Consider the following 27,314-nt stretch of genomic DNA (forward strand, 5'->3'; position numbering starts at 1 on the left):
TCCTCTGTACCTACTTCCAAGCACTTTAAAACTGTGCTCTCTTGTGTTAGCCATTTCAGCCCTGGGAAAAAGCCTCTGACTATCCACATGATCAATGCCTCTCATCATCTTATACACTTCAATCAGGTCACCTCTCATCCTCCGTCACTCCAAGGATAAAAGGTCAAGTTCATTCAACCTGTTTTCATAAGGCATGCTCCCCAATCCAGGCCACATCCTTGTAAATCTCCTCTGCACCCTTTCTATGATTTCCATGTCCTTCCTGTAGTGAGGCGACCAGAACTGAACACAGTACTCCAAGTGGGGTCTGACCAGGGTCCTATATAGCTGAAACATTACTTCTCAGCTCCTAAACTCAATCTCACGATGGATGAAGGCCAATGCACTGTATGCTTTCTTAACCACACAGTCAACTTGCACAGCAGCTTTGAGTGTCCGATGGACTCGGACCCCAAGATCCCTCTGATCCTCCACACTGCCAAGAGTCTTACCATTAATACTATATTCTGCCATCATATTTAACCTACCAAAATGAACCACCTCACACTCACCTGGGTTGAACCCCATCTGTCACTTCTCAGCCCAATTTTGCATTCTATCAATGTCCCGTTGTAACCTCTGACAGCCCTCCACACTATCCATAACACTCCCAACCTTTGTGTCATCAGCAAATTTACTAACCCATCCCTCCACGTCCTCATCCAGGTCATTTATAAATATCACGAAGAGAAGAGGCCCCAAAACAGGTCCCTGAAGCACACCACTGGATCCCCCGCCTCCTTACTTTCTCAATAAGCCTTGCATGGGGTAACTTGTCAAATGCTTTGCTGAAATCCATATACACTACATCTACGGCTCTACCTTCATCAATGTGTTTAGTCATATCCTCAAAAAATTCAATCAGTCTCAGAAGGCATGACCTGCCTTTCACAAAGCCATGCTGACTATTCCTAATCATATTATGCCTCTCCAAATGTTCATAAATCCTGCCTCTCAGGATCTTCTCCAACAACTTACCAACCACTGAAGTAAGACTCACTGGTCTATAATTTCCTGGGCTATCTCTACTCCCTTTCTTGAATAAGGGGTTAAACATTCGCAACCCTCCAATCCTCCGGAACCTCTCCCGTCCCCATTGATGATGCAAAGATCATCTCCAAAGGGTCAGCAATCTCCTCCCTTGCCTCCCATAGTAGCCTGGGGTACATTTCATCCAGTCCCGGTGACATCCAACTTGATGCTTTCCAAAAGCTCCAGTACATCCTCTTTCTTAATGTCTCTATGCTCAAGCTTTTCAGTCCGCTGTAGGTCATCCCTACAATTGCCAAGATCCTTTTCCGCAGTGAATACTGAAGCAATGTACCCATTAAGTACCTCTGTTATCTCCTCCGGTTCCATACACACTTTTCCATTCTCACACTTGATTGGTCCTATTCTCTCACGTCTTATCCTCTTGCTCTTCACATACTTGTAGAATGCCTTGGGGTTTTCCTTAATCCTGTCCACCAAGCCATTCACAAGGCTCCTTCTGGCTCTCCTAATTTCTTTCTTAAGCTCCTTCCTGCTGGTCCATGTCCATGCTGAGACTCAAGCTGTTATTCTCACACTCTTTGACAAGCCTACCTAACTTCTCTCTGTATGCAAACTCATCATTGTTGCTGATGAAGCCAGCCACTGTTGGATCATCAGCGAACCTAACGATATGATTTGAGCTGGATCTGGCAGTGCAGTGCCTCACACAAATGCTACATCAAAAACACAAGGGACAACAGAAGCTGGACCCTAGAGCAACAAGCAATCCACAGGAGGAACTCAGCACAGCAGGCGGCATCTGTGGAGAGAAGGGAAGAGATGGCATTTCAGGTCTAGATCCTGCATTAGAACCTGAACCACATCTTCTCTGGACTGGCTGAGTTCCTCCAGCAGACTGACGAGACATAGTCTTGTTTTGGCTTGATCCAGACATTGAAATTGGAGAAACTGAGGCTACAGTGCACAGGGAACAGAAGTAATTAACGTTTCATCAAAAACTAGGAATTATCTTCTCATTTTTACTGTTTACAATTATTCCAAAAAAGTCCACACAACGCATGGCTTATCTGAAAACTGCATACTTACCTCCCACACTCCAAATAAAGTCGCTATTTAATAAGCCTCAAAGAAACACATAAAGCAAAAGATTGACCACACAGATAATTACATTGAGGTAGATGGGACAGAACCAACAACAAAGTCAACCTTGAGTTTATTGTGATATGCACAGGTACATGAAAGGCTAGGTGTTAACAGCATTAAAAAACTTATTTACAGCAGCATTACAGGCACATAGGCTCATATAAGCAGCATTCACAACAAAAGCATAAATGTAACATGAATCATACACAATTTTTACAAGGAAGTATACAATTAGAGTTTTAAAAAGCTTATTGTAGTCCAAAGTGGTCAAAGTTTTCATACTATTGCTAAACTGCAGTAGTTGTGCCCATGATGTATTGGGAAGTGTCCAGTACTCTCTGCAGCTTCTTACAGTCCTGTGCATTCGAATTGGGTTGCCAGACCATAATGCAACCAGTAGAAGTTTGTTGGATAAGCTGAATATCCCTAAGCTCCTAAGAAAGTAAAGAGACTGATGTGCTTCCTTTATGATTGTATTGATGTGTGTCCAGACAGGATTTTCCCCATGTGAGAAACTCAGAATCTGTGTTGACCAATTAGAATTATATAAGGTTGGGGGAGCATAAATTCAGAGCCAGGAACAACTCCAGAATTATGTTTGATTGCCTTAAGTTCAAGTTCAAGTTTATTGTCATTCACCTGTTTATCTCCAAACAAGCCAACGTTATTCCCGAGCAAGATGCAAAACACAGTACATATAACTCACACACATAACACATAAAGTAATATCACCACAAGTAAATTAGTGAATAATAACGTGCAAATACAGGTTAAAAAGCAAACAGTATAATGCTACCGGCACTTCAATCATGATGAGACCTAGGTTGTGGCAGGGAGTTCATTAGTCTTACAGCCTGGGGGAATTTTAATGCCTTAAATGCCAGTTATGAATCCTTCTTATTCCCCTTGTCAAGTGATCCCTAAAACAGGTCTAAATCCTTTTCTTTATCATCAGTGAAGGAAGTGCATTGCTTCATTATATCCAATGACTGGGTTAATCATAACTATGTGTGAGGAATCATGAACCCCACTTCCTTCCTCAATCATCTGCCCAATCCCCGCCGTTACTTTGAAATGAAAATAGAAAATGATGGGCAAGGTAATCAGTCAGGCAGAAACTGTCGAACAGTTACAGTTTGGTTCAAAACACCATCCATTTCTCCAGCATTTTTTCAGCTTTATTTTCCACAGCATGCCTCAGGAGTGCAGGCAATCACCTAATGGACTTAGTGCCCACCACTGTCTGGAAGAAGTTTGTACGTTCTCCCCATGACATTGTGGATTTTCTCTGGGTGCTCCTGTTGCCTCGCACACTCCAAAGATGTACAGGTTAGAGCAAGTGAGTTGTGGGCTATATTGGTACTGGAAGTGTGGTGACACTTGTGGACTGCCCTGGCATAATCCTGGGACTGTGTTGGTCCATGACTCAATAATGACACATTTCACTGTATGACTTGATGTTTTATTGCACATGTGATAAATAAAAGCTAATCTTTAAAATACTTTTTTCTCTGATTTTCCCACTGGTACTCTTTCCCTAGCCACCCTCCCAATCTTCTCCACAACCATTTTTATCCTTCCGCCGCATCCCCCCTTCCCTCTCCCCCTCCCCCCAAGCATGCTGACCCTGACCAACTCGCTCAACACAATATCTCTCAGAGATACTTTACATAGCACACTTTGGGAACTCTGCACTAAAGTAACCGGTCATGACTTTGAATAGCCTTACCTGTTTCACACCTCAGTCCCATTTTACCAGCAGGGCAGATGCACTGCCCAGTTCTTGAGTTGCAAGGGGCCCCTCCACAGTCACAATTCTCTCTGCAATTATTCCCAAATCTTCCAGAGTCACAAGCTGGTAACAAAAAGAGTAAACAAGAATATAGAGTTTTTCAATAACAAATCAAAAATAATTCCCAAGCACTCTGTATGGAGATAAGGTTAGCCACAAATAAACCTTTTGGATTCATCTCCTTCAAAGAGGGTGCATTGGTAAAAAATGGAGTAGATATGTGAAAGAAATAGAATGAAATTTCAACCTGACTTTAAGCTGTGACTTCGACTATTTCTTTCTCTGCTGCTGCTGCATCAACTACTGAGTATTCCAGCATTTTCTGATTTAAATCTCAGATCTCCAGCATCTGCAGTATTTTGCTTTTGAAATGTTATTGTGCACATAGCATGCTTGCTTTCGTAGGTTAGAGCACAGAATACAAAATATGGTACCTATGCAACTTTATAAACCCCAGATTAGGGTACAGTTGAGGTACCTATTGTGTTAAATTCTAGTTGCCACACTGTAAGAAGAATTTGGTTGCACTGGAGAGAGTGCAGAGGAGATTCACCAGGACTTTGCCTGCATTAGAGCACTTTTAATTATGGAGAGGGATTAGATAGACCGGATTTGCTTTCACTGGGGCAAAGGAGACTGGGGGATAATTTTTATAAATTAAGTAGTGTGAGTAGTCAGAATACTTCTCAAAAATATGAGGGTGTAGTTTAAGTTGAGGTGAAGAAGTTTTAAAGCAGATTTGAGGGAAAAGATCTACTTTCAAAAGCACAGGGTGGCTGACATTTGGAAATGCTAGTGACAGTGGCCACTCACATCATTTAAGAAACATTTAGAAAGACACTTGTACAAGCAAACCATTGAAGGACACAGACTGTATGCAGATAGATAGTTAGATAGATAGATAGATAGATAGATAGTTAGTTAGATAGATAGATAGATAGATAGATAGATAGGCAAAAGGTTCACATTAGATATGGTGGCAGAAGATCGGTTTCTGTGCTGAATAAATCTATGACAAAGCAAGATAACTTAAATTTAAAAGTTAAGCATTATTTTACTCCTCCACTTCCTCTCCTCTTCGGCATCTCTTTCCTGTCAGTATCACTGCTTACCCTTACTCTGTCTGATAATGATCTGATCTCAATGAACAGTGTATCACAGCACACATGAAAATAATAAACCAATTTCAATATCCAAGAGATTTATGGGTCCGTGAGAAATGCAAGAGTGAAAGAGAGAGTGTGAAAGAGTGAGATTGAACGAAGCGAGATTATGAGAGAGAGAGTGAAATAGAGGGCGTGGGAGAGTGAGATAGAGTGAGAGAGAGTGAGAGCGAGAAAGCAAGAGAGATAGAGCGCAAGAGAGAGTGGAATAGATAGAGAGAGAGATAGAGAGATACTGTGAGAGCAAGAGAGATAGAGGGAGTGTGAGAGATCACGAGCATGAGCGAGCAAGAGAGATAGAGACAGAGAGAGAGCAAGAGAGAGAGATAGTGAGAGAGCACAACAGAGAGCGAGAGAGATAGAGTACAAGAGAGCAAGAGAGCACGAGAGAGAGTGAGAGAGATAGAGAGACAGAGATAAAGAGATAGAGAGCAAGAGATCAAGAGAGATAGAGAGAAAGAGAGATAGAGAGAGAAAGTGAGAGAGAGAGAAAATGCAATATCAGGGTGATAAGGTGGGGGAGTGGGGAATGGCTCTACAAGAAGCCTGCACTGACTAAATGGGCTGAATGGCCAATGGAATAATAATTTGGAAGTCTTGGCAAATTGTATGTCTTTGTTATACTTCATGAACTCAAATACCTACTCAACAGACATCCTTCTCCTTGGAACCCTGGTGGACACTGGTGTTGACACTTGCCAGTCTCTTTGTCACATGGCACACCAACTGTACAGTCACACTGGAATTTACAACCAGCACCATAGAAACCAGAGTCACAATCTGGAAGAAACAGGAATAAATGTTTTCAAAAACAGAGTAATGTTTTCTGATTTTCAATCCATACCATTATTCCAATTCCTGAATCATATGGGCAATAGAGGCTGGAATTTCCTTTCTTGCTTCACATTTAATATTTGTGTCTTTTACATGGTCATTCAGCTTGAGCTTAGGCCATGGCACTTAGGGAATGTGTGACTCCGGGATGATACAACCTCAATGTGCTTCCTCTATATCAAGAGCACAGAGTTACAACACAGTAAACCCATGTGCCATGGTGCTTGAACTTACACTGGCTTATACATTACTTCAGTGAAAAGTTTTGAAATCAAAGCAACAATATCTAATTGCTGCTAATAAAAATAAGGCAAAAATGTCTCCAAACAATCTGCTTACTGTGATCAATATTAAACACAAGTAATTGTTACTAAAAATAAATTGATTTTCTCAAATGTCACTTTTCCCTTCTCCCCATGTAACATTCCAGCAGAATGAGATGATATTTAAGTGACTTACTTTGTAGTCTCTGCTAGTGGGACAACTTAGTTCATTTGGTTAAAGTGTGATTAAAGATGCCGGTTTGATCTCTGTATGGGCTAATGCTTCTATGAGTATCTGAAATGAGCTGCCAGAAGAGATGGCTGAGGCAGGTACAATGGTGTATTTTAAGAAGCACTTGCATAGGTACGTGACGGGGAGGAGCCTGGAGGGATGCGAGCCAAATGCAGGACATTGGGGCTAGCTAGATGGACAACACGGTTGACATGGACTTGTTGGATCAATGGGCCTATATCCTGCTGTGGACTCTATGCTAGGAGATGTACGGAGCAGAGTTAGACACACAGGGAAGGGCTGCAGAGGGGGCAATGCAGTGTCTCTGCTGAAGATGCATTCAACTCGTAATAATAGCTGGAGAAAGGTAATTCCAGATGCATTGACATTGTGAAGCACTGATTAATAGGCAGAGTGTGGCACATTGGTATCACTGATGGGAGATATTGTGAAGCATTGAAAAATAAGCAGACGATGGCACGGTAATGTAGTAGTTAGTGTAACACTGTAAAAGCACCAGCGACCCAAGTCCAATTACACCAGTGTCCGTAAGGAGATTATACATTCTCCCCATGACAATATGGATTCACTTGGAGTGTTCCAGTTTCCTCCTACATTCCACTAAGGGTTGGTAGGTTAATTGCACACATGGTGTAATTGAGCAGTGTGGGCTTGTTGGGCTGGAAGGGCCTGTTACCACTCTGTATCTCTAAATAAATAACTGGAACAATCAGACAGCCAGCTTCAATCCTGACCTTGGCTGTTCTTACTAGAGTTTTGCACATTCCTATGTGAACTTGTGTAGGTTTCTGCTGGGTCCTGCAGTTTCCTTTCACATCCTGTGTGGTCAAGAGCTGCTCATCACACTCACATGGTCAGCTACATGAGGATGTGACTCACATTGATGAAGGTAGAGCAGTAGATGTAGTGTATATGGATTTCAGCAAGGCATTTGATAAGGTACCCCATGCAAGGCTTATTGAGAAAGTAAGGAGGCATGGGATCCAAGGGGACATTGCTTTGTGGATCCAGAATTGACTTGCCCCCCAGAAGGCAAAGAGTGGTTGTAGATGGGGCATATTCTGCATGGAGGCTGGTGACCAGTGGTGTGCCTCAGGGATCTGTTCTGGGACCCCTTCTCTTTATGATTTTTATAAATGACCTAGATAGGGAAGTGGAGGGATGGGTTAGTAAATTTCCTGATGACACAAAGGTTGGGAGTGTTGTGGATAGTGTGGAGGGCTGTTGGAGGTTACAGCAGGACATTGATAAGATGCAAAACTGGGCTGAGAAGTGGTAGATGGAGTTCAACCCAGATAAGTGTGAAGTGGTTCATTTTGGTATGTCAAATATGATGGCAGAATATAGTATTAATGGTAAGACTCTTGGCAGTGTGGAGGATCAGAGGAATCTTGGGGTCCGAGTCCATAAGACACTCAAAGCTGCTATGTAGGTTGACTGTGGTTAAGAAGGCATAACTGTGAGATTGAGTTCAAGAGCTGAGAGGTAATGTTACAGCTATATAGGACCCTGGACAGACCCTACTTGGAGTATTGTACTCAGTTCTGGTCACCTCACTACAGGAAGAATATGGAAACTATAGAAAGAGTGCAGAGGAGATTTACAAGGATATTGCCTGGATTGGGGAGTATGCCTTATAAGAATAAGTTGAGTGAACTTGGCCTTTTCTCCTTGGAGTGAAGGAGGATGAGAGGTGACCTGACGGAGGTGTATAAGATGATGAGAGGCATTGATCGTGTGGATAGTCAGAGGCTTTTTCCCAGGGCCAAAATGGCTAACATAAGAGGGCACAGTTTTAAGGCACTTGGAAGTAGGTACAGAGGAGATGCCAGGGGTAAGTTTTTTACACAGAGAATGGTGAGTGCGTGGAATGGGCTGCCAGCGATGGTGGTGGAGGTGAATACAATAGGGTCTTTAAAGAGACTCCTGGACAGGTACATGGAGCTCAGAAAAATAGAGGGCTATGTGTAACCATAGGTAATTTCTAAAGTAAGTACATGTTCGGCACAACATTGTGGGCCGAAGGGCCTGTATTGTGCTGCAGGTTTTCTATGTTTCTATGAGGTGCTGCTTCAAGACGGTAACATCTATCATCCAAGTTCCCCACTAACTGGGCCATGGCATCTCACAGTTTCAACTGGACAGAAGACACAGAAGCTTGAGGTTCCACACCAACAGGTTCCAAAACAGCTACTGTACTGCCTTCCAAACATTTGGTTTTTGAACCAACCTGCACAACTCTATTCACTGACCCACTAGTTCAACACCATGATCACTTTGCACTATGATGCTTTTTTTAGTTCAAGTTTTGTACTTTCTTGTAAAAATTGTGCATAATTCATGCTTATTTTATGTTTTTCTTGTGACTGCTGCTTATCTGATGTTCTGTGCCGATGATGCTGCTACAAGTAAGACTTTCACTGTGCTTTTCCATGCATGTGACAATAAACGTGACTTTAACTCTGACATACCTTCTGCACATCCAAGACCCTGGAAACCTGGTTTGCAAATACAGGCGCCATTTTTGGGGTCACAGCCAGTTGCATGTGCCTGCACACATTGACATTCCATGGAACAGCCCAGTCCAAATGCCCATTTGGGACACGCTGTGAACAAACAGAAATGCATATTACTTGTCAACTTCTTAGCAACATTGAGAAAAAATAATTATAACAGAATCAAAATCAGAATCAGGTTTATTAACACTGTCGTGTTGTGGAATTTGTTAACAGCAGCAGCTGCTCAATGCAATACATAATATAGAAGACTGAATGAACGATAAATAAATAAATAAATAAATAAATAAATAGATAGATTAGTCAATCAATTATAGTATACATATATTGAATCAATTAAAAAATCAATATAATAAACCAAGATAATATATATTAAAAAAGTGAGGTAGTGCTCACGGGTTCAATGTCCACTTGGGAATCGGATGGCAGAGGGGAAGAAGCTGTTCCTGAATCGTTGAGTGTGTGCCTTCGGGCTTCTGTACCTCCTACCTGATGTAAATAGGGAGAAAAGGGCATGCCCTGGGTGCTGGGGATCCTTACTAATGGACACTGCCTTTCTGAGACACTGTTCCTGGAAGACATCCTGGGTACTTTTGTAGGTTAATACCAAAATACAGAGCTGACTAAATTTATGACCCTCTGCAGTGCTTTACGGTCCTGTGTGGTAGACCCCCTCCCCCCTCCCCATACCAGATAATGATGCAACCTGTCAGAATGCTCTCTACGGTACATCTACAGAAGTTTTTGAATGTTTTTGTTGACATACCAAATCTCTTCAAACTCCTAATGAAGTGTAGTCACTGTCTTGCCTTCTTTATAACTGCGTCGATATGTTGGGACCAGGTTAGATCCTCAGAGATCTTGACATCCAGGAATTTGAAGTTCTCATTCTATTTCTGATTGCTCTATGAGGATTGGTGTGTGTTCCTTCGTCTTACTCTTCCTGAAGTCCGCAATCAGCTCTTTTGTCTTATTGACGTTGAGTGCCAGGTTGTTGCTACGACACCACTCCACTAGTTGACATACAGTATCTCGCTCCTGTACGCCCTATTGTCTCCATCTAAAGTTCTACCAACAATGGTTGTATCATCAGCAAATTTATAGATGGTATTTGAGCTATGCCTAACCACACAGTCATGGGTACAGAGAGAGTAGAGTAGTGGACTCAGCACACACCCTGAGGTGCACCAGTGTTGATCATTAGCGAGGAGGAGATATCGTCACCAGTTCGCACATATTGTGGCCTTCCTGTTAGGAGGTCGAGGATCCAATTGCAGAGAGAGGTACAGAGGCCCAGGTTCTGTAACTTCTGAATCAGGATTGGGGAAATGATGGTGTTAAAATGCTGAGCTATAGTTGAAGCATCCTGACAGAGGTGTTTGTACTGTCCAGGTGGCCTAAGGCTGTGTGAAGTGCTATTGAAATTGTGTCTGCTGCTGACCTATTGCGGTGATTGGCAGTGTCCTGTCAGGCCACCACTTATCCTATCCTCTGTTGTTTGAAAGCAGAAAGAGGTAAGTATGAATGTCATTCATGAGGACACCACTGTAGTAAGGGAATGAAATGAAAGTATCAGAAGTCACACTTTAAACCAATCCTTCTGCACTGAGATCTCCACAGTTGCACTAAGCTTTGGAGGTCCTATGAGTTTGATTGAGCCAAAGGCCAGGTTGCTATGGATACCCCTTAAACTGATGCAATTTGCAAGCTATAATTAGGTCTCAGGCAGCAGATCTCGAGGCCTCTTTGTATTACTCTGATGGCTACAGGTGGCTTTGTGTACTATTTCTAAATACATGTGATAATTGGATATTTTAAAGCAGGTCAGAAAGATTTGTAGAAACTATTTAAAAAAAAGCATGATTACTGATTTAAGTTAATTGAAAATATTAATATTAAAGAAACCAACCAGTTTTCATTGCCTCCAGACTGTTGACCCCATTCATATGAATGGGACTGCTCTACATATATCAGTCATCACCTGCACAAAGCTAATGGGCTGAATCAAAAGTGTCTTAACTCCTCAGCAGGTACAAGTGTTTGACAGGACTGATGCAAAAAATGCTGTGCCGTTAAGAGGGTTTCAGCGCTGCTTCACTTCCAACTGGCAAGCACTTCCACTTGTTCCAGAAATGCTTCTGCAATACCATTCAAAACATGGGCTTCTCTCCCTCCGTCTACAGCTGGGTCTTTGACTTCAAATGCAATTTACAAATCGCTGATAACACAACTATTGTTGACAGAATTCCAGAGGGTGATGAGGAGGTGTAAGATAAATGGTCTTTTTGAGTGGTGTCACAACAATAAACTTGCACTCAACATCAGTGAGACCAAGGAATTGATTGTGAACTTCAGGAAGGGGAAGCTGAAAGGAAGCACCCCAATATTCATCAAGGGGTCAGCAGTTGAAAGGGCGAGCAGCTTCAACTTCCTGGGCATCAATATCCTAGAGGATCTATCCCATGACCAAAATATTGATGCAATCATGAAAAAGGCATGCTGCAGTTACATTTCATTATGAGTTTGAGGAGATTCATACAAGACACTAGCAGATTTCTACAGATGCAATGTGGAGAGCATTCACTGCTTGACAAGGAGGCTCCAATGCATCGGATAAAAATAAAACTACCAAGGGTTGCAGGTTCAGCCAGCTCCATCACGGGCACTAGCCTCCCGAGCATTGAGGACATCTTTCCATATGATGACATCTCAAGAGGCTGCATCCATCATGAAGGTTCCTCACCATCCCTCTTTTCATTACCAGCATCAGGGAGGAGGTACAGGAGCCTGAAGATGCACACTCAATGTTTTATTAACAGCTTTGTCCCCTCCACCATTAGATTACTGAATAGTCCATGAACGCTACTTCACTATTTTGCACTCTTTTTACATAACTTATTTATTTATTTATAGTAATAGTTTACATATTGAACTCTACTGCTGCAATTTCATGACCGATGTCAGTGATAACAAACGTGATTCTGAATCTGGGGAGTATGAAGGCACACTGACGAAAGGGAAAGAGCACTGCAGAGAGCACAGTACTGTGAATTCTGCAGTATTGTGGGGCTCAGCTGTTGAGAAGCTTGGGATAGTGATGATAAAAAGGGAATTAAGAGCCCGTAGTTAAGGCTGATTTATTCATAGAGTGAAGCAACGGTAAGGAATTGCTGGCTAAGAGGTCACTTACAGTGGCTTGCCAGTTTTCAGGGTGTTCCAACAATTCTTAGTCACCTTGATCCGAGGTGAACCTTCTTTATAAAGCAGGAAACTCATCCAGGAAAGGCACATGAGATGCCCCCGAAGGGTCACAGCTAACAGGGTGGCACAGTCACATAGTGGTTTGCACAATGCTTTACAGTACCAGCGACATGGTTCCAATTCCCACTGCTGTCTGTAAGGAGTTTGCACATTCTCCCTGTGACTGGGTGGGTTTCCTTCGGGTACTTTGGTTTCCTCCCACAGTCCAAAGATGTACCGGTTGGTAGGTTAATTGGTCATTGTAAATTGTCCTGTGATTAGCCACGGGTTAAATCGAGGGTTGCGGGGTGACGAAGCATGACGGGCTGGGAAGGCCTGTTCTGTGTTCTACCTCAATAAACAAATAGATAAATAAATAAAACCTGGAGGAAGAGTCTGTCATTTGAATTCCCTTTCTTGTTGGACAAAGAAGAGATAGTAAAGTGGTGCCAGCAAACCATGGTGACGTGCTGCAGGCTGCTTACAGAACTTCTAAATATACCTCTTTTGAATTACTCTCACTGCAATCTGCAGCCCTGGAAATTCCTTTTAAGCAATATACTTCGAAACCATCTTAATGAAATAGTGATTTCACAATCTTCTGAAGGACTTGGCGGATTTAACTCTCAAGCATGCAGGTATGGCAGCTCTAAGTGGAGGAAGATACATCACCATTACCACAAGAGAGAGTGGAGGGGAGGAGCCCAAACCAAGCTGAAATGTAGAGGGATGAGACTCCCTCTACTCAGCATCTTGTTAGCAAATGTAGAGTCGCTGGAGAGCAAAACTGAAGACCTAAGGGCAAGATTACTATATTGGATACTTATTGCTCATTTTATTTATTTATTTATTTATTTATCTTTTGTATTGTAGTTTGCTGTCTTTTGCACATTGGTTGTTTTTCCTGTTGGTTGGAGTCTTTCAATGATTCTATTATGTTTCTTAGATTTCCTGAGTATGCCTGCAAGAAAATGAATCTCAGGGTTGTAGATGGTGACATACATGTACTTTGACAATAAATTTACTTTGAACTTAGAGGTGAAGGTGCTCCTCCATCTGGTGGGTGCAAGAAGTACTGCACTCTGCCCTTGAAAGCAGGGGAAGTAAAATATCAAGCAACACACACAAAATGCTGGAAAAATTCAACATGTCGGGGAGTATCTATGGAAGGAGATAAAGAGTCAAGTTTTGAGCTAAGACCCTTCATTAAGTGCAGCAGAACTGGCTGTTCAGCTCTCCAATGCCTCTGAAATACTTACGACTTTGGTCAGAATGGCACAAGGATAGAATGCTTAAAGAGGCAATAGAAGTGCTACCCTACACAAGTATGAGACTTTTGTCTATTGCCTGTTAAAAGAAGCAAAGGTCCATAGCATGGAATTCCAATCCATCAATGTGAGGAGTGCAGAAATCTGGAGGAAATTCTGATCAAACAAGGAGGGCAAAGACAATGGCTTTTAGATCTTGTGTATGCTGCACTTAAACTCTAATTGCTCCGTGCTGACACTTCCTTGTCTGAACACCTCTCCCCAACAATAAAACACGCTAAGCAATTGTGACGAAATCCAAGCAACTACCGTTCATGAGCAGTGACAGTCCTATACGTAAATTAATGTATACATACGTAAATGGCAGAAACGTCCATACAGGCCAGGGTCACACAAACAAGCTCCGTAGGAACGGTGACAATAGCCATTGCCAGCACAGTTACACCGCCTGTTGCAGTTTTTTCCAAAGAATCCTTTTGGACAGCCTGAAAACAAAGAGAATCACAAAGAGTTTCCCCAGTGTATGGCACTGATGATGCTACATACACCCGTTCATTCAACCTGATTCCAATAACATGGAGTTTCAAGGTGTCCAATTTAAACTCTCAAAATGGATTTGTTACATCCGTGCTGGAACCATAGCTTTTCCCAATCCAATCCAATGAGAATGTTAACATTGTGGTGGTTCTTGGGATAAACAGGGTCTGGATGGGTAACCACATAAATTAAGAAAAGTTAAAAGTTGAAGGGAGCCTATTTGAAGAAGGTTCCTACACCCGGAAGGTCTCTATTAATCAATGAAGCAGGCATTGTTGGACCTGTCAAATGTTATAGAAAAGCTACAGTACAATACAGGCCCTTTGGCCCACAAAGTTGAGCTGAATATGTCCCTACCTTAGAAGTTACTAGGCTTATCCATAGCCCTCTATTTTATAAGCTCCATGTACCTATCCAAAAGTTTCTTAAAAGACCCTATCGTATCCACCTCCACCACTGTCGTCGGCAGCCCATTTCATGCACTCACCACTCTCTGAGTACAAAACTTACCCCTGACATCTACTCTATACCTACTCCCCAGCACTTTAAACCTGTGTCCTCTTGTGGCAACCATTTCAGCCCTGGGAAAAAGCCTTTGATTATCCACAAGATCAATGGCCTTTCATCATCTTATACACCTCTATCAGGTCAGCGTTCATCCTCTGTCACTCCAAGGAGAAAAGGCCAAGTTCACTCAACCTACTCTCATAAGGCATGCTCCCCAATCCAGGTAACATCTTTGTAAATCTCCTCTGCACCCTTTCTATGGTTTCCACGTCCTTCCTGTAGTGAGGCAACCAGAACTGAGCACAGTACTCCAAGTGGGGTCTGACCAGGGTCCTATATAGCTGCAACATTACCTCTCGGCTCCTAAATTCAATTCCACAATTGATGAAGGCCAATACACCGTATGCCTTCTTAACCACAAAGTCAACCTGCGCAGCTGTTTTGAGCGCCCTATAGACTCGGACCCCAAGATCCCTCCGATCCTCCACACTGCCAAGAATCTTACCATTAATACCGTATTCTGCCATCATATTTGACCTACCAAAATGAACCACTTCATACTTATCTGGGTTGATCTCCATCTGCCACTTCTCAGCCCAGTTTTGCATCCTATCAATGGCCTGCTGTAACCTCTGATAGAAATGGCATCCAAGTAGGCATTGGATGAAATGGTACCTGCTTGTGTTAGGGCATCATATATGTGGAAATAAAGTCATTGATTTACTCTTCAAGCAAGATGCCCTGATTTTCATTAATACAATGTTTCTTTTCAGAAATTACTACTATGAAACTACATATACTACTATGTATACTACATACATACTACTAGTATACTACATATACCACTATGAAACGCAAAGCCACAATTATTAGAATAATAAGGAAAATATTGGTCTTTTATTTTAAGGCAGGACATAGTGAGTAGTCTGCCTCATATGATCTGATTGGTGCTAACTTCCTCTAAAGAAATAGTGCAATAAGACTTAGAAGGGAATATTGTCCTGGACAGAGAGAGGGATACAAAACACATTCCGAGCTGGAACAAGGATAGGAACAGAATGAATTGGGAGAAGGGAATAAAGATGTATTGCTGAAGGGTAGCTTTTCCAGTATTGACCTCGATTACATTTGATCACTTGGGCTTTGCAAACGACATAGAGCAATTCAAGTGAGCTTCCTCCTTTCTGTCCAATTTGCCTACATGCACTGCATTCTGGGAATACAGTATGTACATATTAAGAAAACTATATCCCAGAGACATAAGTAAATAAAAGTAAAGAATAAGATCCATGAATTGGCAGTATAGGAGACACTGGAAATGAGATACATTATATTGTAAAGGCTCTGTCCAAGTTAAACATATTATTAAAGCAAGAAGGATACCAACCATTTTCACAAAACTCTCCTCCAATTCCAGGCGGGCAACGACATGTCCCTGTGACTGCATCACATGATCCTCCATTCTGGCACTTGCAGATGTTATTGCAGTCCATCCCGTAGGTACCTTGGGGACAGGCTAAAAAAAAACAAGAGACAACAAGTCAAAGTTTGTTTATGTCACTGACTACTGTCAAGTGATCTCAATGAGCAGCTAGAAAGGGAGGGCTTTAAATCCTGTGGGCATGCAGGCAGCATAGTGGCGTAGTGGTTAGCACATCGCTTTACAGCGCCGGACAGCGATCACCAGTCGAGGTTCAATTCCCTTTGCTACCTGTTTGATCCCCATGATCGTGTGGGTTTCCTCTGGGTACCCCTGTTTCCTCCCACATTCCTAAGGCATAAGGTTAGTGTCAGGATTAGTGAGTTGTGGGCATGCTATACTGGCACCAGCGGCATGGTGACACCTGTGGACTGCCCAGCACAATCCTCACCGATTTGATCAGATGCAAACAACACATTTCACTCCATGTTTCAATGTGCATGCGACATACAAAGATAATTTTTACTCTTTATCTTTTTTATTGTTTTTCCAGTGGGCTATCATCCACACAACTAATTATGATTCATAGCATCTATTTCTATACCAACACACTATTTCCTGACTGCAAATTGTGAATATCCTTCAGTCATCATATTTTAACAGTAAAGGCATACATTAGCCACTTCAAAGGAAAGAATCACAAAATAATCAGCTGAAAATTTCTTCAAAGCTCCTCCATCCACTCCGGCAGTAATTTCTGTGAGTTACAGGAATTACAGGAATTGATCTTACTGATCCGTGGACATTTGAACAATGAGTTTGGAGTTTGCAAGGAAGCAGCAGAACAAGCGAGAACCATTATTCACAGGTTTTTCACAGAGCGGGTGGTGAATATAGGAAATGAGGATGTGATAGAGTTGGGTACAGTTATCATTTACACAGGTTCATGGATAGAAAAGGTTTAGAAGGACATGCGCCCAATGGTGGTAAATGGGATTAACTCAGAAAGGCATATTGGCTAGCATGGACAAGTTGGACCGAAGGGCCTGTTTCCATGCATAATGCTGGGAATACTGTGAATAATTCTACAAATACACTTTGGTGATCTGGAATCATGATTATTTCTCTTTACTAATCTTGTGACAGAGGTCTGAAAACAAGGCCCTCCCTTGGACAAAATGAGAAAGGGAGACAGGGATCAGTAGCAATAGATACACACAATTGCAGAGAACCTGTGGGAGTTGTGGTAAGGCAAGGTTTAACGACAACGTCCAGGTGAGGATGACGGCAGGTGACAAGGGAGACCTTTGAGATGAGACTGCCAGAGATACACTTGCTTACTACAGATGAGATAGGCCGGGGGTGGGGGGGGGGGGGTTGTACTCAAGCTAGCCGAGTGAGGCGTTTGAAGTGAGCCTTTTCTAGAAAGATCTTCATAGAACATAGCCTCCTTTTCCACAATAGGGGGTGCCAGAATCAGACGAGATAGGAATAATGGAAGGATATGAAGCACATCTAACAACTAAAGGACAATTGCTTTACTAACTTCAAAGTGTCATTGGTTGTCAGCTTGAAGTTTCGATTGACTTTTGATCCTTCTATTGCAAATGGCAATCAATCTTGCAAATAAGCAATTCAAACGTACACATTTTACCAAAAGGCCAATATCCATAATTGATAAGCCAATTCTGTATAAAAACAATATTATTCTGTTCAGACATCAGACAGGGACCACATTGTTCTCCTTGTGCACAAATAAAATAGAGTGTGGTTGAGTCATAAGAGTGCGTGGGTTCTGGATCCAATTATTTTATTTTATTATTGGTGACGACAAACTTGCAGCAGAGGAATTGGCCTTTTGGACAGAGATGTTCCACATTAATTTCAACTCTATGTGCTTCATCTTGTCATATAACATAATTGTATGCAATAAAAGGATAATTAAGAGCTCATATTATATTAATAGAATTCAAAGTTCAAAAGTAAATTTATTATCAAGGCACGTACACGTCACCACGTACTATCTTGAGATTCATTTTCCTGCAGACGTTTACAAGAAAATAAAGAAATACAATAGAAAATATGAAAAACTTGTGACAGACTTTAATTTAATTAATATGAAAAACTATACATAAGCAATGATTGTCAACATGCAAGAGAAGACAATTTGTGCAAATAATGAAAATAGTAAATAAATAATACTGACAGCATATGTTTTAGAGTCCTTGAAAGTGGGATCAGTCCAGCATTCAGGTGAGTGAAGTCATCCACGCTGGTTCAGGAGCCTGATGGTTTCTGATAACAACAAGTATCTTTGATCTATAGGGTGATTCCAGTGCTGCACTGCACGGTTATGCTGCCAGAGCACTGAGCTTCCCCAGTCGGAATCAGTAATCAGACAATGCAGATTGTCAGTAATTAGTGTGGTCTGAGCCAGGGAGTTTAGTTAACTGAAAAGTGCATAAATCCTGGGGGCTTTGATGATGGGAGCTTCCTGTAACTGATACCCAGGTAATTGGATGAATTGGAGTTCTGAAAAGCAGCTTATCTCAGCAGTTTTAACACAGCTGCCCCCATGGTTCATTTCACAGACCCTGACTATAAAGCCATTCATTATGAGCCACAAGTGGACGGGAAAGGTCTCATCATTATCTTGCCTATAATTAGATTATCTGCATCTTCAAGTGTAAAGACATAGCTTACCTTCAGCACTGAGCCGATTTCACATGGAGAATACAACTATTCATTTCATCACATCAGTGTATGGAGATATGCCTGCTACAACTTCAGTAATGTATCATGTTGCATTGGTTCACTTTTGGCTCTGGTCGTGTTTGTGTTATACTCCAGCACTCACGCCAAGTAGTTCTTATTTTTATCTCCTCTAATACACTGTGCCTAAATTGTCTTCTTTGACAACTTTCTCTCTGTATTATTTGACCAAAAAATTTGACCTGTTTTCCTTGGTACCATTCTCCCTTTTTTGTCATCTATTATTTATGGCATCCGCTCTCTAAACAAGTTGGCATAAGCCTATTATGTCCTGTTGCATCTCACCTGCTAGGTTGTATCTGAAGAAAGTGTCCTCCATAGTGTTGACGATCCTTAAGCAGCAAGGAACCGACTTCCAAGATGATGTGCAAAATAATCCACACCCAAATATTAGTGATCCTCTGGAGAGGATCAAAATCAATGAATATAATTCCAACCACAAACCCTATTTGCTTTCATATTTGGGAAAAATGAAAGGAAATTATATGTTCATAACAGGGAGAGGACCCTGTTAAACAGCAGGCCAGAAGTTGATGGGGATTGCAGCGCCATCGTGTTTGGACCCAATCTTGTTCAGGGAATCCAGTAGGTAGAATGAAAACATATGCCAGTTTGAAAGGGCTAATGCTGTGTGATCTACCCGATAAACTGTGCACAGCAAGCGATTCATTCTAAGAGAGAGGGGCTGTTGTGAGAAGCCTCGGTATAATGTAATTCAGAAGGCTTTTATAAAGTTCAAAGTTCAAAGTTCAAAGTATATTTATTCTCAAAGTATGTATGATAATATTTAATGACATATGCATATATCTAATGAAATATGTTTAAGTGGATCGTGTTCCAATTGCCTATAAGTTGTCTTAAGCATTCCACTTCATCAAAAGCTTTTTTTAAAGTGAATTAATCATTTCAATGATATGATTTTTTTTTCAAATTTTAAAAGGAGAATAATTTAACGAGAGTTTGACGGATATGATTTAGATGGTCAAATTCTTTTCACACAGACGATGGTTGGTCAACAGGACAAGCTGCAGAGGAAGAGGTGAAGGTGAACATAATTACAGATTGAGAAGGTACAAGCATAGGTACACAGGTAGGAAAGGATATGGAAGTATATAGATCAAGCACAGGTAAATGGGACTAGTTCATACAAGCACCCTGGTCAGCATGGAAGGGCTTCGTTCCATGCTGTGTAACTCTTTAACTTAGCCAGCTGTCAAAACTGTTTAAGCTATTTCCAGCCCTTCCTCCAATAGCAATCCACATTTTATAGCTGCCTTATCAAGGCATTCAGGCTCAGAGTGTACCTACCACATGGGTCACCAGTGAATATATATGGGTCACCAGGAGTAGCACCACTAATACACTAATACTACAGCAAATTAAGGGGAGGGGGGGTTAAATTATCTTGCTTAATGCAATCTCATTATGTACTGTACATCAGTTGTCTGACATTATAAGGTAAAAGAATCCTTAGGGGCAAGTGATCATAATATGATCAAATTCACCCTGAAATTTAAGAAGCAGAAGCTAAAATCGGATGTATCAGTACTACAATGGTGTAGAGGGAATTACAGAGGCATGACAGAGGAGTCGGCTAGAATTGATTGGAAAAGAACACTGGCAGGGATGACGGCAGAGAAGCAATGGCTGAAAATTCTGGCAGCAATTCAGAAGGCACAGGACATAGACATCCCAAAGAGGAAGAGGTATTCTACAGGAAAAAAAAACACACACAACAGTGGCTAACAAGAGAAGTCAAAGCCAACATAAAAATCAAAGAGAGGGCATATAATACCTCAAAAACTAGTGGGAAGTTAGAGGATTGGGAACATTTTAAAAGCCAACCAGAAAGTTAGGAAGAAGGTAAAGATGGAATACAAAAGTAAACTAGCCAATAATATTAAAGAAGATACCAAAAGTTTCTTCAGACGCATAAAGTGTAGAGGAGCGGCGAGAGTGGATATCGGATGGCTGGAAAGTTATGCTGGAGAAGTAGTAATGGGGGACAACACAATGGCAGATGAACTGAATAAGTATTTTGCATCAGCCTTCAATGATGAAAGACACTAGCAATATGGTGGAAGTTCCAGGTGTCAGGGGTCGTGAAGTGTGTGAAGTTACCATAACCAGAAAGAAAGTTCTTGGGAAACTGAAAGGTCTGAAGGTACAGTGCCTATGAAAAGTATTCACCCTCCTTGGAAGTTTTCATGTTTTGCTGTTTTACAACACTGAATCATAATGGATTTAATTTGCTTTTCTTTAATACTGATCAACAGAAAAAGGCTCTTTCATGTCAGTGAAAACAGATCTCTACAAAGTGATCTAAATTAATTACAAATATAAAACACAAAATAATTGATTTAAGGATTCATCACCCTTTAATATGACACACCAAATCATCACTGGTACAGGCAATTGGTTTTAGAAGTGACATAATTAGTTAAATGGAGAACTGTTTTTGGATACCTGTGTATAGTCAAGGAGTTTCAATTGATTGTAGTAAAAATACACCTGTATCTGGAAAGTCCAACTGCAGGTGAGTCAGTATTCTCACAGAAACTACACTATGAAGACAAAAGAACACTCCATGCAACTCCACAAAAAGATTATTTAAGAGCACATGTCAATAACTAAGAAATGGAAAGAATATGGCACAGCTGTAAATCTGCCTTGAGCAGGCCGTCCTCAAAAGCCGAGTGACAGTGCAAGAAGGCAACTCATGACGGAGGCCAGCGAGATACCTGTAACAACTCTGGAGGAGCTACAAGCTTCAGTGGCTGAGATAAGAGAGACTGGGCATACAACAACTGTTGCCCAGGTGCTTTACCACTTGCAGCTTTATGGGAAAGTGGCAAAGAGAAAGCCACTGTAGAAAACAACTCACATGAAATCTCACTAGATTTTTCCAGAAGGCATATGGGAGGCTCTGAAGTCAACCGGAAGAAAGTTCTATGGTCTGTTGACACCAAATCGAGCTGTTTGGCCATCAGACTAAAGGATATATTTGGCGTAAGCCAAACACCGGACATCATGAAAAACACACCATCCCTACCGTGAAGTATGGTGGTAGATGCATCATGCTGTGGGGTTGCTTCACTATAGCAGACGCTGGAAGTGTTGTGAAGGTAGAGGGTAAAATAAGGGCAACAAAATACAGGGAAATCCTGGAGGAAAACCTGATGCAGTTTGCAAGAGAACTGCAACTTGGGAAAAGATTTGTTTTCCAGAAGATCTGTTTTTTTAAGGAATATATGGGTCAGCACAACATTGAGGGCCGAAGGGCATGTACAGTGCTGTAGTATTCCAGACCCCAAGCATAAGGCCAAGGCTATCCAGGACTGGCTTAAAAACAGTAAAATTAATGTTCTGGAGTGGCAAACTTCCATCCAATTGAGAATTTGTGGCTGGAATTGAAAAGGGCTGTCATTCACAATCCCCATGCAATCTGACAGAGTTACAGCAGTTTTGGAAAGAAGGATGGAGAAAAATTGTCATGTCCAGATGTGCAAAGCTGATAGAGAGCTATCCACACAGACTCAAGGCTGTAATTGCTGCCAAAGGTGCATCTACTAAATACTGACTTGAAAGGGGTGAATACTCATGCAATTAATAATTTTGTGTTTTATATTTGTAATTAATTTGAATCATCTTGTAGAGATCTGTTTTCACTTTAATATGAAAGAGCCTTTTTCGGTTGTTCAGTGTCAAAAAAGCTTAATTAAATTCATTGTGATCCAATGTTCTGAAATAACAAAACATGAAAACTTCCAAGTGAGATGAATACTTTTTATAGGCACTGTAGAAGAGACACCTGGACCAGATGGTGTACACCCCAGAGTTCTGAAAGAGGTGGCTGAAGAGATCATGGAGTCATTAGTAATGATCTTTCATGAATCACTAGATTCTGGAATAGTTCTGGAAGACTGGAAAATTGCAAATGTCATTCCAATCTTCAAGAAGGGAGAGAGGCAGAAGAAAGGATATTATAGGTAGTTAGTCTGACCACAGAGGTCAGGAAGATGTAGGAGTCAATTATTAAGGATGAGGTCTCAGGGTACTTGGAGGCACATGATAAAATGACCATCATCAGCATGGTTTCCTCAAGAGAGAATCTTGCCTGATAAATCTGTCGGAATTCTTTGAAGAAATAGCAAGCAGGATTGACAAAGAATAATCAGTTGATGCTGTGGACTTGGATTTTCAAAAGGCCTTTGACATGGTGCCATACATGAGGCTGTTTAACCCATGGTATTACTTAGCATTGATAAAGCAGCGGCTGATTGGCAGGAGGCGAAGAGTGGGAATAATGGATGCCTTTCTAGCTGTCTACCAGTGACTAGTGTTCCACAGGGGTCGGCGCTGGGACCACTTCTTTTTACGTTATATGTTAATAATTTGAGGGCTTTGTGGCCAGGTTTGTGTACGACATGAAGATAGGTGGAGTGGTAGGTAGTGTTGAGGAAGTAGGGAGGCTGCAGGATTTAAGACAGATTAGGGGAAAGGGCAAAGAAATGACAGGTGGAATACAGTGTTGGGAAGGGTATGGTCATGCACTTTGGTAGAAGAAATGAAAGTGTTGACTAATTTCTAAATGCAGAGAAAATACAAAAAACGGAGGTGCAAAGGGATTTGTTATTCCTTGCACAAGATTCCCTAAATATTAATTTGCAGGTTAACTAGAGAGTGGTGAATCTGTGGAATTCTTTTCCACAGGCAGCTGTGGAAGCCAAGTCTTTATGTATATTTAAGGCAGAGGTTGATAGATTCTCAATTGGTCAGGGCATGAAGGGATACTGGAGAAGGCAGAAGTTTGGGGCTGAGAAGAAAATTGGATCAGCCATGATGAAATGGCAGAGCAGACTCGATGGGCCATATGCCTAAGCCTGCTCCTATATTTTATGGTCTTATGGTCTTATTATCACGTCAGACCCATGTAAATCTTCAATACATCTTGCCCAGGAAACTGTTGAAATGACTTCCAGATAATTGCCTTTGCTTTGTAGTCATTTCTTCTGTCTGATATAATGCATAGGAAATGCACTTACTTGGATTTTATTATTCAGAGTAGTCTGGAGTAAAAATTTGAAGAGATTGTTACTTATTCTACATGTGGATATCAGAATAATTTTCAATTTCAAATGATTTAGCAAGGGCAGCTCATCACGCATAATTAAAATCTCATACACAAACAAATCCATTGAATTGATCTTTGAAGAACTGAGTTAGCTTTTTAGTCATTTATCTCAGGATTTTCAAAGGCAATTATAGGTGTAGTACTTATAAACTGTGTAATTGGACCCAGTCATTTGCATATTGGCAATTAAATATAATGAAATCCTCATGTTTATCCAAATACATTTGAAGTGGCCTTAAAATACTAGGCAAGGCAATTAGTCTGTGATTTGTCTCTGTCTGCGGAGGCCAATTACATATCCCTGGTGTTTTCCAAATTCAGTCAATCAGAACAGGTTTATACTACGGAGGCAGTTGGCAGCTTTTGCCACAGGTTAATTGATCAGCTGCCTTTGGAGTTTAACTCATGTCTATCATCTGACAGTCAACACTAATTTAAGCCATGATATAGTCTTTGAGCTGCAGAAACATTAATAACTTCATTCCCCTCAACGCTAAACTGATTCTACAACTTTCAAGTTCATTCACTAGAACTCATGTTCTTGATGTTATATATTACTTATTTATTTATTATTAATTTTTTTTGTATTGTACATGTTGGCTTTTCTCATATTGATTGTTTGTTAGTCTTTGTGTGTAGTTTTTTTTATTGATTCCATTATACTTACGTGTATCTAGTGTAAATGCCTGCAAGGAAATGAATCTCAGGGTAGTATATGGTGACATATACAGATTTTGGTAATAAATTTACTTTGAACTTTGAAATTATATTTGGATGGAAGATTAACAAATAAGATGATAAAATGAGATGATGAGTTTCAATTGGATATTAACTTGCTGGAAACAAAAGTTATGCTTTTAAGAACTTCTGAACTACTTTTAATTTATATGCAGGATTTATTTCCATATCTAAAGAAGGATATACCATTGATAGAAAAAGTCCAACATAGGTTAACCAGATTGACTTCAGAGATGGTGGGTTTGTTCTGAGAGTAGAGTTGAAGGAGACCTGGCCTATGGTCTCTTCAGAAGAATGAAAGGTGATCACCAGGCTCTCTAGTGTGGATTTAAACTTGGTGTTTCCATTGGCTCGAGTGTTTGGCACTAAATTTTCAGAATATGAAGTTCACCACTAGTGACTGACAGACCTTTTTCACCCAGAGGTGGAATCTGGAATGCAGTGCCTTGTGGGTAGTAAAAGCAAGTACTCCCACAACGTTCAATAAGTATCTAGGCCAGGGGTAGGCAACCTACGGCCCGCGGGCCAGATTTGGCCCGCGAAGGTATTTTGACTGGCCCACGAGCAAGTATTGAGATACTATACTTATCCGGCCCATGAGCGATTTTTCCTTATTCTGAGTGTTTCACGCGACCACACTGATGAACATGCATGGCATCTTGTTACACTGGCCCCAGGTTCCGTTTTGTTCCAAACCAAACGCTGGTTTATACGAATAACGGGAAGGCAGACTACCTTATTAATATGTACTAGATACACTCCATGCACACGCAGGTCTTCAGATGGAATCGTTCAAATTTGTAAACAGAAACAGCGTCACTGTGTTTTAACAAGAAATCCATGCTAAATATCCAGATATTTACATGCACTACGATACTTGTTGAATAACCCACGTTTCAAAATAAAATCAAAAAAAGCAGTAAAAATGAAGGAAATACCCGTGCCAGCTACGAACTTTCAAAACGTATTGCAGAAAAGATGAAGCCTTTTACAAATGATGAGTTTGTCAAAGAATGTTTACTGGCAATGGTGGATATTGTTTGTCCTGAAAAGAAATCTTTATTTGCTTCTATCAGCCTGTCAGCAAGACTGATCACACGACGAGTTGAAGAAATGTCAGCAGATGTTAAAACTTGTTTAAGGGATGCCTGCAACGAATTGCATTTTTTTTTCAATTGCGCTTGATGAGAGTACAGACTTGAGAGACACTGCTCAACTTGTAGTGTTCATGTGACAAGTGACCTCAACTTCTCAAATTTTTTAAGAGATTATTCAATTAATTCCTATGAAGGACATGGTTACTGGAGCAGACATTTTTGAAGCTTTGCTGAAAATGACGTCAGAAATGAAACTTAATGTGTCGAAGCTAATTGGCATCACAACTGATGGGGCACTAGAGATGGTGGGACAGAAAACTAAACTGAGTTCCTTGATTACTAATTGGCATCTTTGGTTAAGCACAAATGATTTTCTAGCATGTGTTATTCATTAATTTGAGGCAAAACGTAACTAGATGTATTTAAATAGGTAATTCCCATATTTCAAGTTTTTTATGGCATTTATCTGGCCCACCGTCCGCTCATTAATAGGTGATCCGGCACACAGAGGCACAAAGGTTGCTGACCCCGATCTAGGCGATCACCTGTATTGCCAAGACATAGAAGTCCGGGAAGGCAAGGTTATTTAGATAGGTTTTTGATGGTTGGTATTGAATGGTGGGACAAAGGGGTTGTTTCTCTTCTGTATGAAATGAGATACTTCTTCATCTAGGCAGTAGCTATTCTTTGGAAATGTCCATCTGAGAAGGCGAAGGATACTCAGTCACTGAGTATATTCCTGACAGAAATCAATGAAGTTTTGCATTCTATGAGAATTAAAGAATATGAATTAGCATCCTTTATTATTGGAAAGTTGCCCTGAGGTAAAAAGTTATCATTTGTCAGAGCAGGCAAAGAGGGGCTGAATGGCCTTCTCCTGGGTTCTTTTCTATATCCCTATAATTACTTGAGCAGCTCAGAGATTATGTCGGGCTAATTTTAACATTAGAGGTTATTAATCACTGCATAATTTAGTAATATACATTTTGGTATATTTTTCAAATAATAATGATTAATGCTTGTTGAACAGGGAATAATCTACAAAAATCCTAAATCCAAGCAAGAATCAATTGTAAAGTGTATATTTGTCCATTACAGATGAGTCATGCAGAACAAAAGAACAGGCATTTCAGCCCACTAGGACCCTGGCAACCATCAACTAGCCATTTGCACAAATTCTAAACAAATTCTAAACTGTGAAGAGGCAGAGTGGAGTAATGATGGCGCTAAACGGCAACTCCTTTGCTTGTATCTTCGGAAGCAGCTCTATTTCTATCTTTAATTTCTTTATTTTTCCCTTTCAGGGTTCTTTGGAAGACTCTGACCTGGAGTTACAAGCTGACTTCGGTTCTTTGTGGGAATAGGACCCGCTCTTGGAGTTACATAACTGACCGTTGTTGTTCGGCAGGCCAAGAGCTCGGCCTAAGAGCCCAGTTCGGCTTCAGAAGCCTAGAATCTCAGGGCTCTGGAGGTAGGCGGATCGAGGGTCAATGTCATGGCAGGAGACCTGTGTGTCTTTGAGGGAGTTAGGATATCTGCTGTGTGCCCGAAGACCCGAGGTCCTTGAGATCTTCTGGTATAGAGCTCGAAAAAAGTGACATAACA

General features: G+C 41.1%; 1 protein-coding gene across 1 annotated transcript in view; it reads right to left on the reverse strand.

Annotated features, from left to right (window-relative positions):
- LOC134345081 (multiple epidermal growth factor-like domains protein 6) overlaps positions 1-27,314 on the reverse strand; it is a 372,539-nt gene that overhangs the window by 74,248 nt on the left and 270,977 nt on the right. Inside the window, exons 15-19 of the mRNA XM_063045213.1 lie at positions 15,936-16,064; positions 13,861-13,989; positions 8,952-9,086; positions 5,776-5,910; positions 3,905-4,030 (exon numbers count right to left, since the gene is read on the reverse strand). Of these exons, the coding sequence (XP_062901283.1) occupies positions 3,905-4,030; positions 5,776-5,910; positions 8,952-9,086; positions 13,861-13,989; positions 15,936-16,064 (654 nt within the window). The remainder of the gene's footprint in view (positions 1-3,904; positions 4,031-5,775; positions 5,911-8,951; positions 9,087-13,860; positions 13,990-15,935; positions 16,065-27,314) is intronic.

Source organism: Mobula hypostoma, chromosome 4, assembly GCF_963921235.1.
Source record: "Mobula hypostoma chromosome 4, sMobHyp1.1, whole genome shotgun sequence".
NCBI classification, from domain to species: domain Eukaryota; kingdom Metazoa; phylum Chordata; class Chondrichthyes; order Myliobatiformes; family Myliobatidae; genus Mobula; species Mobula hypostoma.